General features: G+C 33.1%; 2 protein-coding genes across 7 annotated transcripts in view; one reads left to right on the top strand and one right to left on the bottom strand.

Moving 5' to 3' along the window:
- Positions 1-19,044, bottom strand: part of LOC117122478 — a 46,222-nt gene extending 27,178 nt beyond the window's left edge. Inside the window, exons 1-9 of the mRNA XM_033268063.1 lie at positions 18,993-19,044; positions 17,694-18,047; positions 17,244-17,435; positions 16,929-17,089; positions 16,269-16,436; positions 13,848-13,922; positions 12,596-12,775; positions 1,135-1,335; positions 21-41 (exon numbers count right to left, since the gene is read on the bottom strand). Of these exons, the coding sequence (XP_033123954.1) occupies positions 21-41; positions 1,135-1,335; positions 12,596-12,775; positions 13,848-13,922; positions 16,269-16,436; positions 16,929-17,089; positions 17,244-17,435; positions 17,694-18,033 (1,338 nt within the window). The 5' untranslated portion in view covers positions 18,034-18,047; positions 18,993-19,044. The remainder of the gene's footprint in view (positions 1-20; positions 42-1,134; positions 1,336-12,595; positions 12,776-13,847; positions 13,923-16,268; positions 16,437-16,928; positions 17,090-17,243; positions 17,436-17,693; positions 18,048-18,992) is intronic.
- On the top strand, positions 2,052-9,064 carry LOC117122481 (protein wech-like). 6 transcript variants are annotated; one of them, XM_033268066.1, is made up of 3 exons: positions 2,052-2,253; positions 2,992-3,059; positions 6,339-9,064. In XM_033268066.1, the coding sequence occupies exon 3, from the start codon at positions 6,351-6,353 to the stop codon at positions 8,514-8,516; it is 2,166 nt and encodes a 721-aa protein (XP_033123957.1). In that variant the 5' UTR covers positions 2,052-2,253; positions 2,992-3,059; positions 6,339-6,350; the 3' UTR covers positions 8,517-9,064. The 6 variants fall into 6 exon arrangements, with proteins under 6 accessions (XP_033123957.1, XP_033123956.1, XP_033123959.1 ...); XM_033268065.1 differs by having other exon boundaries at positions 2,053-2,253; positions 2,992-3,053; XM_033268068.1 differs by lacking the exon at positions 2,052-2,253 and adding an exon at positions 2,665-2,785 and having other exon boundaries at positions 2,992-3,053.
- Positions 19,045-19,123: the final 79 nt, after the last annotated feature.

The following is a 19,123-nucleotide window of genomic DNA, read 5'->3' as shown; positions in this document are numbered from 1 at the left end:
GTTAAATGCTGTTCAAAATGGTATGTCAATTTCTTTATCATCTAAAAAATCAACAAAAATGAGATCAATCATAAGTGAATGCTTTTGAAATGATTAACACTACAGGCCAATGAGGAGGACAGAGTTTCCTAAAAGAGCTCGAGGTTCATGGGAAACTTAGGTGGGCTGGTGGGGTCTGATGCAAAAAACTCTTGTGGGGTTAAAAACTTCTTCAAGAATTCTAGATTGCAATTTGTAAATGTATTCGTTATTTATTAATTGTTGATTTGGGATGAGTACAGAGTTTCCAATAAAAGCCAGCTGGCCTGAGGTTCTGGGGCACTTAGATGGGCTGGTAGGGGCCACAAAAATAACTTGTTAGGGCAGAAACTTCCTCTAGAGTGAAGCCTTCTAGAATGAAATTCGTAAATTTCATAATTATATTGAAGTTTATTGATCAGGGGAGATGGTGGATCTAGTTTATCAAAGGGGTTTGCTTTAACAAACTTGTAGAGGAAGGCTTCACTGAGGCACTTTCATTGATCTTTGATTTGTAGTTCAAATTTTATGACACGACAGTGGCGGATTAATGGGGTTCAGACGAAACTCCCCCCGCCCCTCCTCTTTCTGTGAAGAAGCGTAACAAAATACTACTGGGTCCTGGATTACAAAACGCATGCTAACCTACCTATAGGCATAGGTTGGCAGATCGGACAAACTAGGCTTAGCTGAACTGGCCTTCAATTCAAATTACAAATACTGTTTTTTGTTCGACGACGGAATAATTTATGCACGAAAATTAAGTGCATCTTCATACCTATTGATTTATCGATCCATGGAAGAAAAACTACGTATCCAACTATTCAATATTGTTGGAATATAATAATATATGGCCTATGTCTTTGATTTCTTTTCTCTATAGGAAGAGATAAATTTACCTGACCTTTTTCAAGAGGAAAAAAACCTTGAATTTTGGAAGTCGGGAAAGCTCATTTCTGTCCATCTAGGAATAAAAATTCCCCCCCCCCCCTGTCTTTTGGGGTTTTATTAGAAATATTTTTAACCCCCCTCTTTCAAATTCTGGATCCGTCCCTGCACATTAATTGTAATAAATTGCTCCACTTGGCTTATCAAATTCAGTGCAGCAATACTTACCAATTGCTGCAGCCTGTTTGAGTTCTTGTCTATTTCTGTAGCTGATGATTCTGAGTCGTAGAATATAGAAGGATTCCTGACGCCAGTCTTCCTCTTCAATGTTGGTGACAGCGCCCTCTTAGCGGTCTGTCGGACTTTTTGCATAATTGAGGGTGACCGTGTGAATTCTGGTGTGTAGCTGACTGAGTTGGATCTTTCAAACTACATCATTATTGGAAGAAAAATAACATGAACAATAAAGAATTTTTGAAGTAAAGCGTTGAATACTACATCTACTTATCACAGGAATGCTATCATGTTATTGTATAATATTCCTAATTACAATAATATCATATTAAGAATATAAAATGAATTTAAAGTTCATCACTTGTAATAAAATACTGATAAAGGCTAAAGTATTAATTACTGTAATATTCTATATTAATTACAGTAACAACAAGAATAATAATGACGATATATTGACAATAAGATTTATATTGGAATCACTTTTAAGTGAGTGGTATTTACTTACACCATTTTAAAACATAATATAGAAAACAATAATAATCCCCAAAGCAATCTTGCAAAGGGATTCGGGTGGGATTTGAACCCACAACTGTCAGAAAAATAGTGTGGTATCATTACCACTAAACCACCAAGATTGTGATAGTGGCTACTAGCGTTGAATTCGATTACTATGTACAAGCAAAGCTATTTTGGTAGATGTTCCCCATCAGAAAACTCAATCGAAATAAAAACATTGCAGCTGCAACTTAGCAATCAAATTCAACACTAACCACCAAGCACAGTGATCTACAGTAGTGAATATATTATGTTGTAGGTTTGGCTTTTCCAGATACCGAACATGTTTTGTTGACATTTACTGGTGAATTTTTTATTGTGTTTTTTTATATTTAGTTAAAATCTGTACAGTACTGCTTTGATTAGTTTGTTGGTTTGGGATAATAATAACAATCTCTCATTGCCATCTTTCTGAAGATCAAGTAACGCCATTATGTAAATAACTGTCAGCTAACATATAAGATAAAACTCAGTGGAAAAAACACAGTTATTGAGTAATTCCGCGTACATAGAACTTTAGCTCAGCAACTTGTAACAGTAACGGGTCTCGTCTCTAAGGTAATGTAGTAGGTTATAATATTTTGTATTAATAATATTATAACGTTTGTCTTTTTGTATTTATAAGCAATCACAAAATGTAATTTTGTTTTGTGGTTATAATACTAAAGGTTTGTGTGCTTAATGACTTGTAAAGGTGGTAGGTAGTCTATCCAGCCAAGTGCTGATTAACAGAGATCATCTAATGAGTTAGTATAACCACAGAGTTATTAAAATTGCTAATTTTACGTTCCTGCCGAAATATGTACATGTAGCTAAGTCATTCTTGAAACACTTCTGTTTCCATACACCTTCCCTTTTCTAAATAAAATTTCATTAGAAACCCCTATTGTCATAATTTTTTCGGGTGCTTCGCCCCTGGAACACTTTTGAGAAATTTTGAGCGACACGCCCACATTTTCTTTGTCGAGAAAAACAGGTCCCCCTTGTGCAAATTCTGGCGCCACCACTGATTGAAAGGAGGAGAATTTGTAAATTGTGTACAGTAGGCCTACTGTAGATTATATCACCAGGAACAATAGCAATATAAGCAGTGAGTTTATAGGTAGTCGATACAGTATACATGTGCTACACAAAACCTAATTAACAAAATTACAGATAGTATTAAAAATAATAAAAAAATATCCAATTAAAATGATCACTGGCGCTGTACAGAATTTTTTAAATAAATTTTCAAAAAATCAATACTCAATGCACTTTAAAAGTTAGAATAACTTTGTGTGTATGTTTTTATTTTAGATTGGATGCTTTAGAATTGCAACTCTCATTTTATCAAGTCTGCAGCACCGGTTAAAGTTCAAGTATGTGTGAGTAGTAATAATAATAATAATAATAATAATAATAATAATAATAATAATAATGGAATATATTATAGCAGAATCAGCACTGCTGGTTCATCTATGCATGACTAATCAAGTCATGCTTAACTGCACAATGACCCGGACAATGTCAGGTCGCATGATTAAATACAGAACATGGGAAAAACCCACTTCCTTAAAGAGCACATAGAAAAGTCAGAAGACAACTGTAAACAGGTTAGATTAATTCAAATTTTTCAGGTCTAGTTTAGATAGTGGTTCAATAAATAACTTTGGTAACGGTTTAGAAACATTTCAACAAAATTGTTATGGCTGCAACGGTATGCAGTATTCAGAAAAATCTAGCAAAGATGGCCCAATACAAGAGGCAGCTGGGTAGCCTATCTTGCTAGGGAGAAATTGAGTGTGGTCCTACCTAGGAAACATCAATAAGTCATCTACATAAATTGTATGTGTTTTTCTAACTGCTTCAAATGCAGGATACTTGACAGGTAAATGATTTATTTTTAATACAAAAATTTGCAAATTGAATAACAGGAAAATGCAAAGCCACCTGCTAAATTAACAACAAGCAAAAGGTAAAGTAGAGGCCCTGGTATAACAACTACACTTTGGCTAGGTCTAACCAGTCAATGACTTGCTCCAGTCTACCATCTACTGCACAAAAAAACAGCATCATCAATAGCAGACAAACGGCAGTATAATCGCAAAATTATCAGAGTTTGATAACATATTGTGTTTTTTCTCTTTTAAACACGTCCCATAATCGATATATAAACAGCTATTGTACACAGATAGCTCTTCTATAGAAGAATTACATAATTTTTAGTATGCAATTTTGGTGTCTGTTGTTTCTTCTTCTGTTTTGCTGTTTTTCATGTTCGACGAGAGAAAAAAAAAGAAAGGAAAACCTCCCTACCATGAAAGAAATAATGGGGGAAAAAAAGCAAGTAGACTACTTGGGATTTGAACCCAGGGCTGGTAGTGTGGAACACACTCTTCTAACCACTACACTAAACTGTTTTCACACATACCACTATGAAATTAATGGTCATGTTTGTTTACACTTTACCGGCAAGCCTGTAAGCACACTCACACCTCTATGACAAACAGTTATTGTGTCCTTGACCTTTCCACCCTGACCCTTCAAAATTCAGCACTTTCAAATTTCAGAAGGAAGATTGTAGCCAAGTTTGAAAAATTTCTGATAAAAAGTGTTTTATTGTTTTTGTTGATTGTGACCTTGACCTTCAAACCTTACCTTCCATGGATTCAAATACTTTGAGATCTTCGGTCATGGAACACTGTGAACAACTTTGACAAATGCAAAGACAAATAATTAAAACAAGTTTTTAATTGATTGACCTTGAACTTTGACCCTGAAACTTAAAAAAATTAATCAGCTCTAGATCTTAAGTAAAGGAACATTGTGGTCAAGTTTGACGCATTTCTTATAAAAACTATGGGCTGTTCACAAAAACTATGCCAACAGACAAATAAATAAATAAATAAACAGGGGAAAAAACATAACATCCTCCCAACTTCGTTGGCGGAGGTAATGAGAGATCTTTCGTCATGAAACATTGTGAGCAAGTTTGACAAGTTTGTGAATAAAACTATGGGCTGTAGACAAATAAATCTTTTTAAATTGTTTTACGTTGTGACCTTAACCTTTGACCATGAACCTTTAAAATTTAATTAATAATTGGTGGAGGTGGTAATAATAATAATAATAATAATAACAATATAATAATAATAATAATAATAATAATAATAATAATAATAATAATAATAATGTCATATCATAGCAGAATCACCTCTGCTGGTTCATCTACGCATGACTAATCAAGTCATGCTAGACTACACAATGACCCAGACAATGCCAGGTCACATGATTAAATACAGAACCTCGGAAAAACCCACTTCCTTAAAGCTCCACATAGAAAAGCCAAGACAACAGTAACAGGTAAAATTATATTCGAGTTTTTAAGATCTAGTGTAGATAACGATTCAGAAACATTTTTCAAAAAAATTGTCATGGATGCAAAGGTATGCAGTATTCAGGAAAGCTAGCAAAGAATTACAGCTGGGTAGCCTATCTAGCTAGGGCATGAATAATCTGGCTTTATAAACATGTTTTGAACTATTTTTGATAATTTACATTTATTAAAATTTTTCTATTATCATTCTGTTTGAAATGAAATCATATAAAAATTTACCAAATACTGTATTGTTGTTTTAACTTGCACGATATTATGGGGTGGGGTGGGGGGTTGGGCGTGGTCCTACCTGGGAAACCTTAATAATTCATCTACATAAATTGTATGTGTTTATCTAATTGCTTGAAATGCAGGATACATTTAATTTAAAAGGTAACATTTATTTTTAATACAAAAATTTTGCAATTGAAAAACAGGAAAATGCAAAGTCACCTGCTAAATTAACAACAAGCAAAAGGTAAAGTAGAGGCCCTGGTATAACAACTACACTTGGGCTAGGTCTTCCCAGTCAATGACTTGCTCCAGTCTACCATCTACTACACAAAAAAACAGCATCATCAATAACAGACAAACGGCAGTATAATTGCAAAATTATCAGAGTTTGCTAAAATATTGTGTTTTTTCTTTTTTAAACACGTCCCATAATCGATTTAATAAACAGCTATTGTGCACCGACACCTTCCATCCATATTCAACGTTAATTTGGTAGCTGTTATCATATCAATTATTCTGTGTAACATACTAACTCTACTCTCATGGGCATCAGAAGAAGTCAGTGTATGTTTGAATAGATTTAGTGTTCAGTGACAAAAAGTTTAACTTAAATATCATTTATAATAATGTGCTTTCAATATTTACAAAAAAATATATTTAAATAAATTTCACTGACAAAAACCTGTCTGTTCCTGCCTGACTAGTAAAAATAATTAATAATATGAAATACAGTAATTCTGTCATTATATTATTACTATATTACAGTATTACTAATATTTTACTATTTTAATTATTTTATATAATTATTTATATATTATTTATATTATTTATATCATTATTATTATAAATTATATTATTATATCAAATATTAGTAATGAGTAGTTATTTACATTAATTTAAAACTTATTGCAAAAAGGTACCAGACCTTACAAGGTGGTCCGGTATGTTGTAATATTTATTATAAATATTATAGATAAGAAAAATATTCAAAAATTATGAAAATATGAAATTTAATCAATATTAATTTTCAACTTCAAAATATTATTGTTGACAGGAATAGTTCAAGATGGCTACCAGTGAATTGAATCAGTTTCTGGAAACTGTTGATGAGAAGGTCCTGGAGTGTACTATTTGCTTTAAGAGACTTCAGAACCCTAAATCCCTCAACTGCTCCCATAGTTTCTGTTTGGCATGTCTGGAAGACTGGGTTAAGGTAAAGGGTAAGTTAACATGTCCAACCTGCTCAAGTTCATATGCCATTCCCGAGGGCGGACTTAAGAAGCTTCCACCAAATACATTTGTGAATAACTTATTGGAAACTATTGAACACATTTCCAAAAGAGATCAGATGAAATGCGTTTGTGCTAAAGGGCAGGCAAAATACTACTGCCAGGAATGCAGACATTACTTGTGCTCTACTTGTAGTAACCATCACAAAATACTTCCTCTGTTAGCAAATCACAAGCTGCATACAGTGGAGGATGTGCGATCTATGACTCCACAAGACTTTGCTGCTTTACATCCACCGCTGTGTTCGGTTCATAACAAACCTTTCGAGTTTTACTGCGCAGATTGTAAAACTCCAATCTGTATAAATTGTACAGTTATGGATCACAAGGAGCAGGAAGGAAAGCACAAACCAATTAATATTTCAGAAGCATTCCAATCATTTAAAGAAACGTCTAAAAAATTGGAGGAAGCTGCTTATAAATGTGAAAACCAATTGCAAGATGGGTTAAAGGCTGTCATTCAGTATGCTACGAACTTAGAAAAAAGTAAAGATACAAGTTTGAGAGATATTGATAATCATGTGCAAGTAATGGTCAAGAAAATGAAGGAGAATGGAGACAAAATGAAAAATGAGGTAGAGACAATCTATAAAGAGAAAAAGAAGGCAGTTGATGTACAAATTAGTGAATTGAAGACAACAATATCTGATTTAAATAAAAAAATTAGTTTGCTTAATCAGTTATTGAAGAGTGATGAAGCAACAGCCCTGCAATCAAGTGAAACAGTAATTACAGCAATGAATGACAGAATAAAAAAACTGCCAAAAACAAAGCCAAGGGATAACACAGAAATTAAATTTCAAATAAATGAGCCTCAAATTGCTTCATTACAACAATGCAATAATATTATTGGAAATGTTACACTATTTGTGAGGGCAGCAGACTGTTTACAGTTACAAGGAATGGAATCTGTAACCCAAGATCAAACAATTGTTGTCAAAATAATAAAAACAGATGAATGTGAAATACAGGCAAATCAACTGAAGGCAACATGGACACAGCCTACAGGAGAAACCTCCAACACTGAAGTTGATGAAGATGACAATGGAGATTATTTTGTGACAGGTAAATGTACAAGTCCTGGTATTTGCAAACTAGATGTGACTGCTGATTGCGAACCAATTAAGCAGTCACCGGTGACAATCAATGTAGAGAAGGAAGGAATAGTAAATACCATTAAAATAAACACATATGTTATTAAAGATATAGTTAAGTGTGAAGATGATTGCTTACTGGTTTCATGTCAAACAAATAAAATGCTGAAGTACAAGCAATCAGGAGAATGTATTGGTAATGTTACACTACCAGCAGGTGTGGAAGTTTACAATATGTACAAAATGAAAAATGGTAACATAGCATTCAATAACTGGGGAAACAAATGCATCACAATATGTAATATGAATGGCCAAGTGATTAAATTCATTAATAAGGTGGAATTGAATGAACCATTTGGTATTCATGTGGATGAGGCATCAAATATTGTGTATGTAGGACTTAGGTCAAATGTGTTGCTATTCAACATTGACAGCGGACAAAAGATCAGGAGCATAGGGACTAATGACGATCAAGAAGGCCAAATCAATGGAGTTAGTGATTTTTCTCTTACTAATCAAAGAAATATTATTATATTGGATTTTCACAACAACAGAGTACAACTATTTGATAATGAGGGACGGTTCATGAAAGTCCTTGTCAAAGCAGGTGATGAGAATGGGAAGGTGATAAAACCACGTGGAGTAGTAGTTGATCAGGATGACAACATTATTATATCAAGTGACCACAAAATACAGCTGTTCAGTAGTGATGGAAATTTCATTAAAAGAATTGATAAACAAGAAGATGGAATTGAAACTCCACTTGGATTATCAGTCATTTCATATTACCCACGAAGAGTTGCAGTAGCAAACCAAGGTGACAAAACAATAAAAATATTTAATTATTAAAATATAATATGTTGCCCTCGATTGTTTTGTTGTCAAGGGGTGCACTTGATGTATTCTGCCCCTCTAAAATCAATAAATATATACAATTTCATATTCTAATGTCATTGTATTGTAATTAATAAAGAATTTGTAACAATACCTGTTTATCTTTTTATGTTATCATGCATGTTTTTTACATTTTGTACTGTGTACAAGACAATTTTCAATGTTACCTTAGTGTATGATTGATGATAAAATTAATTTTTGACTTTGACAATAAAATACAAGAAATTAAAAGGATAATTTTAAATGCAAATAAATGCAAAATCTACATAAATGTAATTGAAACAACAGATCTTGTATACTGTACTGCTTAATGATTTAATTTTACATTGTCTTTAATAAACAAACAGCCTATTTCTAAATCACTGGGGTTTCTGCAGACGATGTGATGCACCTAGCAGTAGTTTTAGCCTAGCCAATAGATATTGAATTACAGCATGGATGTTTTTGCGATATACAGCACTACCAAATTACACTAAAGTCTCACCCCTCTCTTAATATCCTTATTTTAATGATTTTATATTGTCTTCATTAAATAAACAGCCTATTTCTAAATCACTGTGGTTCCTTAATTTCCTCATTTAAAGACCGTTTTAAGTTTGCTTTTTACACTGTAATTATATGTAGATAGATTAAGTTTTCTCATCATGATTCTTAAGAATGATCAAATAGATTGAATCTTCAAAATGTCTCTCTCTCTCTTTTCAGAGTTACATGTTGCAGTGTAAAAACAAATGTATATTTTTATATATTGGACAATAAAATATTGAAATATAAAAAATATTACTGTATTTGTATTTTTTCCCATTGAAGACTGTATTTTCTCATAATATTGTGATTAATCTGGAATTTACAATAATCATATGTATTTCAATTTGTAGTCTTATCAGTCAACTGATAACAGCAACTAGAATTCATTATACGCGACTATCTGCTATTAAGGAAACTACGTTAAGACCTGTGTAGCTCCACTGATTATGGAGTCACACGAATGAACGAACGAACAAACGTTATTATGAGATAATAATTTAATTTAATTTCATTAATATTTGTCTACCCATGTAATTGACAAATTATATTTATTTCACTGTATACAGTTAAACAAGTTGACTAAGTTGAATAATTTTTAAGTCGATCTTATTTTACATGCTAAGTTGTTGTGTAATCTGTAAGTCAAACAATATTTCAATGGCATTTTGAAATCGACTTTCGCAAGTTCAACTGTATCTGTATTATTTAATAAGAATAGGTTAATAAGCTTTTGAGCTGTGTTCAACAATCCCAGCCAACTTTAGTAAGTGTTAAATCTGTTACTTGTTTAATTTGTGACCTTTCTCATATTATGTAATAGATGCTTGTTTACAGCTGGTCATGTGACTTAACTTGGGTATGTATACATGAATAAACATTATAGTGCGATAGTATAGGAAAGATAATGTTATGGTTTCGAAAACAACCACCCACTGTAAAGTTGAGAAATAAATGGATAGGAAAGGCAGTACAATCGTTCTGCCTTTTATTTACTTATCCTAGCGTTCTCAAAGGATTGTATGCTTTGAAATTTAAGTGATGCTTCGTAAACCTTAGCTAGCCCTAACATCGCACAGTAGATCGCAGGTCGAAGCCCATCACGCATAACTAATGCTGTAGATGTGCAGGAGGCCTAACATTTGTCGAAAAATCTCAATGTTTGCAGCCAGTATCCTTTACAGCATTAGCAAACCATTAAGGCAAAAATTTCAAGTTTAATTTCCAATCAATTTAGTATAGCTTACAGGAAATTATGATGATCTTTTAAGCAATAAACAAGGGATGGCCGCAATAGCAATATCCATGTAAAACACCGCTGTACCAGTTGATTGTTATATTGTTTGGGGACCGTGCGGCGAAATGCTGCAAACATTCCTTAAAACAGGTGTTTGTGAGGCTTATTTTTGTCATAGGTCACTGGTCCCATTTTATTGGTATACAGAAGTTCTCAAAAGCTTAACACATATCTGTATACTTTAATATGTTATATTTTAAAATAATAATTGTAGGAGGTTTCCACAGACTGAATTGTTTTCTACGCTTGAGACTATAAAGGCATGTTTATACTTGCAACCATAACAATAAGGATAAAAAGCAATTGTTCATAGAAAATAAAAGAAAGAAGAAAAGTTTTCGCACTAGCACGATTCGAATGTGTATACGATAAAACAATATTTTCACAAGTCAAATCAAATGACATCATAATCATTGGAAAGCGATAAATTCATTGATACCACTACGATTTTATCGATTTTCCATGATATTAAACGCCATTTGATTTGATTTACAAAAATATTTTTGTATTGTATACATGATAAATCGTTATGGACTCATGCTAGTGGGAAAACTTTTCTTACCGATTTTATTTTCTATATGAACAATAGCTTTTTATCGTTATCGTTGCAAGTATAAACAGGTCTTTAGATTATTAGTATGAATAGTTGAGTTTATCCCATTTTTAAGCCAATAGCTTGTATTACAACACTCATATCTAACACATTTGTTTTTGGGGTAAGGGCAAATAGACGACTATTTTGTTGCCTACAAAAGATGTAAATATGTTAAAATAAAATGTTTTGGACATAATGTATGCTTTCCACAGACTATTTAATTTTGTGGTTTTGTTACGTTTGCAATTAAATGTACAATCAAAGCCTATGCAATTAGATAGGACCCCACATCAATGCGTGTTTGGACCGTGAAAATTGGCTGTATCTATATGCAAAATATACAGTAGTGCGATATAGTTTGATAATAAATGTTTGAAAATAGATGGTTAGTTAAAGAATATTATGAAGATGACAATGATGTTAAGATACATTTTGTCCAGATACGGCCAATTTACATTTGTAGAATAATGGTGAAACCCAAGAGTTGGCCGTTGCACCCATGTATAGGCTTGTTTCACAATTCTATTTCTGAGAAACTGAGATTTTTGGAGCATACATTAATAGTGTTTTTTAATAAATTTATCAGGGTTTCAAATACCTGATAGAGTTTAAAATGAAGAAATTGTATATACTGAATGTCAATCAATAAATTGTTTTACAACACTTAAATTTAGTGATTATTTTGGCTTTTGAACAGGACACCCCTTTTGGTAAAGTACTGTGACCTACAGTACGTACAGGACGATGCTGTAGGCTGAGGTCATTTATGCCTCGGTAAACACTACACTGAATTACATTGTTATGTTTATGGTTTGAAACTGCCACCGACCAGTGAATACAGTAAATTTTCGATCTTGTGCAAAATTTGTTTCTATTGGTTTACATTTAGCTTTTTAATGAATAAATAATAATTGATTAAATTATGCACTCAAGTTTTCAATATTTCAATATATTATTTAAATATTTTATCAGAATCAGTTTTGAATGTTAGAAAATAATATATAATTAACAAGGAAAATTGAACAACCAGTGAACAAAAACAAGAACAAACCAGGCTATAATTTGGAAAGGTGGGCAGTGATTTATAATCAATTTGTTGGGAATAAAAAAAAGTAATATATATTAGATTAAAAATAATAATAAATCTTTCAGTAGCCTGTGATACTACAACACACAGTACTGAACTTTGTACAGGATGCCTCCACAACTACACTGATCAAGTATTCACAACATCCTACAATACAGCTGAGCATTTAGCAAAAGGGTCAATAAAACTTACTGCATATTCGAATCCAAGTGGGAACAATGATACAAGCTGGCCAAAGTAAAGTTGTTACCCTTTGACATGGCAACAATTTCTGGCCAGTGTTTTTTTTTTTTGGTCTTTACTATTATTCATGTATTGCTTTATTGATATTTATTATTATTTCTTAATTTTGATTTATATATTACATTTTAAGTTATAAAATGTTGCATTTTAAATTTTATTGATGTTTTTTAGTTTGATGCAATAGAGAAATAAATAAAAAAAATACAATGCTTGAATTATATTATGTCAAGTAAACATATAAGAACAATGTGAGTGAAAAGTGATTATAAGAACAATGATAACAATACCTTTGGTGTTTGTGTAGATAAATCGTCATACATTAACACAGCCTTAAGTGAGGTTGAGTCAAAGCGTTGCTGTTGATGCTTCTGTTTTCCCTTCTGCAATGACTGCACTAATTGATAAATGCTCTCCCACTGAGTGACGTTAACTCCAACCTGACTCTGCCTACGTTCCTTTCTGTCAGCCTAGAATTATCAGACATACTCCAATAAACATTTTTTTATATAAGTTTGAAATGTTAGAGAAATTGTTTAACATTTAACAATATGCTATTATTTCATAAAACTAATTAATTTTATTCTTTGCATTGGTCCATTGCCCTGGTGGCTGAAATACTCTTTATTTTGAAAAGGAAAGCTAAATCACATGAAGTTTACATTACCGTAATTGTAAACAATTTCATCTGGTTTACAACACAATGCAATACAACACAACATCTTTCATTCCTCAATTCAACAATAATAGATGCAATGGTAAAACACAAATCAACTCAGATTTGCTTGAAGGCCTGTTATACTAGCAACGATAATGATAAACAGCTAAAAAGCAATTGTTCATACAGAAAAAAAAAGTAAGTAAAAGTTCTTACACCTGCACGACTTGTTAATAACGATTTATCATTTTCCCATGATTATGACGTCATTTGATTTGATTTGAGAAAGTCGAATCGTGCTTGAGTGAAAACTTCTCTTGTTTCTTTAATTTTCTATATGAACAAGTGGTTTTTAGCATTTTATCAAGTATTGAGTACCACAGTCATCACGATGCCAGACGGCGCTCTCTGTTGTCAACAGATACTGGCTACAATTCATTACGCCTGAATGACTTCATAGGCTTTATGGAATTGGCATTTTAATATCTAATATTTTACTATCAAAATGAACTAAAAACACAAAAGCTCGCATTATATTAGTTATTGAACACACATTTAATATCAATTAAAATTTACAAAGAAAAAGTAGGATAAAACATCTTAATATTTACATTAGAAATTGGGATCAATTGTTCGTCAGTGGAAAAAATGACGTCCGGTTGAACGCACTTTGCAACGATAGCAATGCAGTAGTATCACGTTATAACGTGATGTAGCACTGTAGTACTCTATAAACAGGCCTTAAAGCTACAGAAACTGGGGATAAGTGCCAGCCTCAAGAGCCCTAGCGGCTTGGTAAGGATTAACTTTACTATAAAGAAATCACACTTCAATGTAGAGATATTGCCAATTTTAAAGAAAAGCAATAGGAAACTTTTGCTGACCTTGTAAAAAAATGCATCAAAAACAGCCGGACACTTGGTGTACATGAATGCAGCAGCAATCCTTCTTCCACCACTCTTTATTCCAAAAACAGTAGGGAAAATATTTTATTTAATACGTAAAAAATAATTCCATCTGTTTTTCGATAGTTCAATAAATAAAAAAAGTTCTTTGCGTCCAAAAAACAATGCAACTTTAGCTGTCATCAAAGGAAATAATAATACAGTACCGTACTCGCGCAAATAAGCGCCCGGGCGATTAAAATATATTTTGCACTTTCTGAGGGGCGCTTATTCAAACGGGGCGCTTATGAAAATAGAGTGAAAATTGAGGGGGCGCTTATGGAAATAGATGAAAATCGAGGGATTCTTATGGAAAATTATTAAATTCAAGAGGAACTTTTTGAATGAAAAAGACATTACAAATGGTGGTTAGGCGGAAAAAATAATCCTCCAGAGAACATGGCTCATGACAAGAATGCGTGAATATTTACATAACAGCAAAATAGCAGATGCAATTAATGGTGGTGGGTAGTGGTTAGCTTGTTATACATCGGCCAATTGAGATTAGCAGGATGGCAGGATCACTGTATTTTTTCTTGAAAACTCAGATGAGAACGTGTTAAAGGTCGGAAAAAGAAAAAGAGGATAGACAAATATGTAAAAAGTGTAAAGTTAGAAATATACTGTCTGTCCAGGGATCGGAGCTCTAATCTGTCCAAGAGAAATATCCTCATTTTGATATTGACCTAAAAAAGAGTCCAGGATTGATTGGATTACTTGCTAAAAAGAAAATTTTTTCAAAAGGAAATTTTCACGTTAGGAATGGGGGTTATTCGGGGGGCGCTTATTCAAAAGGGGCAGTTATTCGCGCGAGTACGGTAGTTGCATTTATTTATTTGGATTTAAAATATGAAAATATTAAATATGTTATTTAAAGCAAGGGAGTAGACAATTTTTAACACTTGTGTGTATTATAACAAACAGAATAAAAGTATGCAAATTAAAAAAAAATTAAAAATTTAGTAGTGGGACACCAAGCACTACAAGATGATAATGCTGACTCGAGTAAGGAATAACAATAGAATGTTTAAGATACTGATTTTCTTATCTGGAGTTCTGTAGTTTAAAAATGAAAACGCAGTAGCAACCACTGTATGCCCAGCTACCAGTTATGCAAAACATTGGATATAAATACATTGTAAAAAAAAAAAAAAAATGGGAATTCCATTATTTTAGAAAAGTGGGTGATAAATTGTTATTACTTTATTGTACATGCTGCATTTTTCGCCATTAACAGAAATGGTCCATGGCACCAGACTTTTGGAAAAAAACCCGGGTTATAAATCCTGCTGGTTGTTGAATAGCGATGGGTTCTTAAATTTTTTATTTCCAGTGAAGCCCATGAGATGAAGTGAGTGATATGGTTTCTTGTTTACATTCTATAGGCTATGGCTATGGTCACACTAGAGTCTCAAGCCAGGCTCGAAATTCTGGGTCGGTCACACTAGCTGAATTAAGTTGGATTGACCTCCAAATTAGGAAAGTCGAAACAGGAAGTTAGAGCGCCGCCACAATCAAAATACCGGCCCAGCGCGCGAAACATTCTTGGGGTCGATCTTTACTTCCTTGGAATCGAATACGAACACATGCACCCGACTTCGTTAATCGCATTACTACCGTTGCTGGTTAGGATAATTGATGTAGATCATAGACCTATGATAATGGACAGTATATCAGATGATCTAGGCCTAGGCCCGAATGTAATGGCGATGCTAGTTTCGGATTGATAACTGCATTTATAAATGACAACTGATGATTGCGTCTTATTATAATACTCGCAGGTTTTTTATTTAAAAACATCTAAACGCAACGGCGTCATCGACTGTGATTGGTCGACAGCCGACGAGGAAATGTCAATCCTGGTCATGCCAGGGCCAATCCAGGGTCAATCTGGGTGCTGAGCCAGGATCGAGATCGGTAGATTGTGATCGAGGTCACGCCAGGCGCGAGTCGATCTAGGTGCGGTCACATTACGAAAATCTCACCAGCGGTGAGTCAAGCAAGGCTTGAGACTCTAGTGTGACCGTAGCCCAAATGTTGCTGGCAGGACTCTCTTGTTAACTCCCAATGGACATTCTTAAAACCAATTAAAGTTAAGTTTATGGAGCTGCTGACAGCTCCCTCTATTTGACAGCTCACTCTCAAGCATCAGACAGCTCACTATGGACCACTTGACAGCTCACTCTCAACCATCAGACAGCTCACTATGGACCACTTCTCCTAATGGGGACTTTTGCCTCATGTTTTATTCAAATCAAAATATCAAATATCTTGCACTTAGAAGAGAAAGAATCAAATAATAACAAAATTAGAAGAATATACAATAACACATTGCAGTACATTGACTTGTTATTTACTCACATGTTCAATTTGACCACGTAACACCTCTGTGGATGTAAAAGATAGGTGTTTGAGGGCGTCCTTATTCATACTGCGTCTGACGGCATTGAATGTTGAGCCAATCAGATATTCTGCAAATACCTGGGGTATGTATGGACTGCCTATGTCATCACAAAGCACCTTCATCACCTACAAATATGTGGAAAAGTTGTAAGTTCCCAAAAAAAAAATTGGCACATATTGGTTCAACCAGGGTAGCATGTATATACCATACCATTATGTATTTACTGGTTCAGGTACTGGTACCAGCTATGTATTTACATGGTTCTGGTACTGCTGTAGTACCAGGTATGTATTTACTGTTTCTGGTACTGGTACTTGTATACTGGTTCTGGTACAAGGTACAGTATATATTGGTTGGTTCTGGTACTGCATAGTACCAGGTATAGTATCTTTTACTTGTACTAGTTCTGATATTACTGCATATTGCAATTTTCTTTACAGTTGCATAGTGGTATTAAACCTAAAAAAAACTTGGCGAGTTAAAAAACCAAGGGGTTTGCGGGGGCACCACAAGCTACAGCCATAATATCGGCGCTGGTTTGAACGGCACGCTTGCCTATGGTTTATATTAGCAAGAAAGAAAAAAAAAATGTTAGCATTTTTTCTACAATTACTTACCTTTTTTGTCAAAGCTGGGTCCTTCAGATGTAAAATTAGAAAATGAATGATAGCGAGACGTTGTGAGAGACTTGTGTGCTCCATAAACGTCTGAACTAAGCTTTCTTTACAGATAGTTATTTTAAACGCTTTCCCTGATTGGTTATTGAAAACACAGTCACCTTGAATATAGAAAAAAAAATATCAGAAGATCAGTCTTTCTACATTATAACAATAATAATAAAGGATAATAATGACTGAAATAAAGAAACAACGGTTCGTACAAATAAATTCGCTAATGGAAGACCAGATTAATATAATGTATGCAGATCTTACCATTTAAACTGGCCGTCCTCTCTCTCATTAAGTGGGTTAGGTTCTGTGAGTTTGACGGCACATGTCCGTTCCTGATTGGTGTATCTGTTACTGTGTTACCATGCAGCGCAATATGGAGACAAGGGTTTATTTCAGGAGTGACATTGACTAAGTGAGAAAGCAATCGTGGAGCATAAACCAAAATGTAACCATCTATAAAGAAATACAAACATGAAAATTTATGAAAAAAAGTTTACTACTTTAGGCCTATGCAATTCTTTCTTACTAATCTTTCTAATAATGAAATTCTATGATATTATTATTTATTTATTTTTTTTTATCCTCAATAAATTTATTATTGTTATGTCTGTTGAAAATGCCTGAACAGAAGCGTAATGTACTATTTGTAAATCTATGGTATGATCTTACAGGATATTTTACATAAATATTAGCCATTAGTATTAAAATCACCTAATGACGAGAAATAAAGACGTGTGGATTCAGCCACAGTCCTAGAAACAGCCGGGACCTTTGCATTGATAATCAACCCATGATGCACCACCAAGATGGAGTACTTCATATCAACCAGTTCCCTGCTTCCTTGCCTTTCATCAAATGACTTTGAGCGAACAACTAGGCCCAAGTCCTTTGGGCAGTCGTCATCTGTATCTTTCTCACTGGATGAAGATGGCGTGTCTAGCCTGACAGAAGGATAATCTGATGCAGATCTAGGCCTAGACTCATCAGACTTCTGAACAGGATGTTGGTAGCAGACACACAAAGAGCCACCAGACTGCTGTATAACTTCCATGTTAAATTGCTTGTCTGCAATATATATATAAATTTAAATTAAAAAAAATATTTTAATTTAGGAAAAACTCCGAATGCCTTGCAATTATGTAAAAAATTAAAATCCAAATCGGCTTTGTTTAAACGAAGAGTAATCTTTTCATATTTTCTGAATAAAGAAACTGGTAACCTTCTTGAACTGAAATCCTTGATAATAGAACTCATGTTCTATTATCATATAACCAGGTTCTATTATCAAGGATTTCAGTTCAAGAAGATTACTAGTTTCTTTATTAGGAAAATATGAAAAGATTACTCTTCGTACACTATAGTAAACAGTTTAATTAAACATCAAAATTTAGCTTAGCTTTGGGGGTTTTTTAATGAGTTTTCAAGTAATATCTGCCATTTAAACAGTGTAACTAGACCATGAAATTAATTTGAATATCTAATGAAGTTTACAGAAATTAATATGTTTGCTGATATTTGTTTTGTTTTTTTTTTAGTGATAAATTTGTTATTTTTTTCATCAATTATTGAAGTTTATTTATATTTTCTTTGTCTCTTAAAAATTAAAAAAAAATTATGTCAGATAGTTAATTACAGATTAATCAATTTCTCTGTAATAATCTTGTTATTAATAGTGATTTGGTTTAATAAAATAATGTGAATGTATTTATTTGATTAATTTAATTGTAACATCATGTGTTGTGTTACATATTTCAACAATTAAACTAGAAATGAATGAATGAGTATACAATCTAGACTACTTTGAATGCATTATGATATAAATTTAATTGAGGAATAGAATGGAATGGCTTGCAATTGTTTGGAATGGACTTGAATAAATTAATTTAATGACCTGGATTGAAATCAGAATTTATTAAATTAAATTGGAATCTGAATGAATGATTAAATAAATAAATTAATGAACTGAATAAATGAATAAAATATTAATTGAAAAAAATAACTTATACTTGCCAGACAGAGTTCGGCTTGGTCCACTCACTATGTATTCCTTTCTTGAATAGGGAAAATACAACTTATAAATTCATAATTAAAAAACAAAATGATAATGTATGATGTAATTTATGTTTTGAATCATGATATAT

Source organism: Anneissia japonica, unplaced genomic scaffold (assembly GCF_011630105.1).
Source record: "Anneissia japonica isolate Jap-2015-1 unplaced genomic scaffold, ASM1163010v1 scaffold4479_len244543_cov124, whole genome shotgun sequence".
Taxonomy (NCBI): domain Eukaryota; kingdom Metazoa; phylum Echinodermata; class Crinoidea; order Comatulida; family Comatulidae; genus Anneissia; species Anneissia japonica.
The sequence above is the reverse complement of the archived record's forward strand: the minus strand, read 5'-3'. Positions and strand labels throughout refer to the sequence as shown.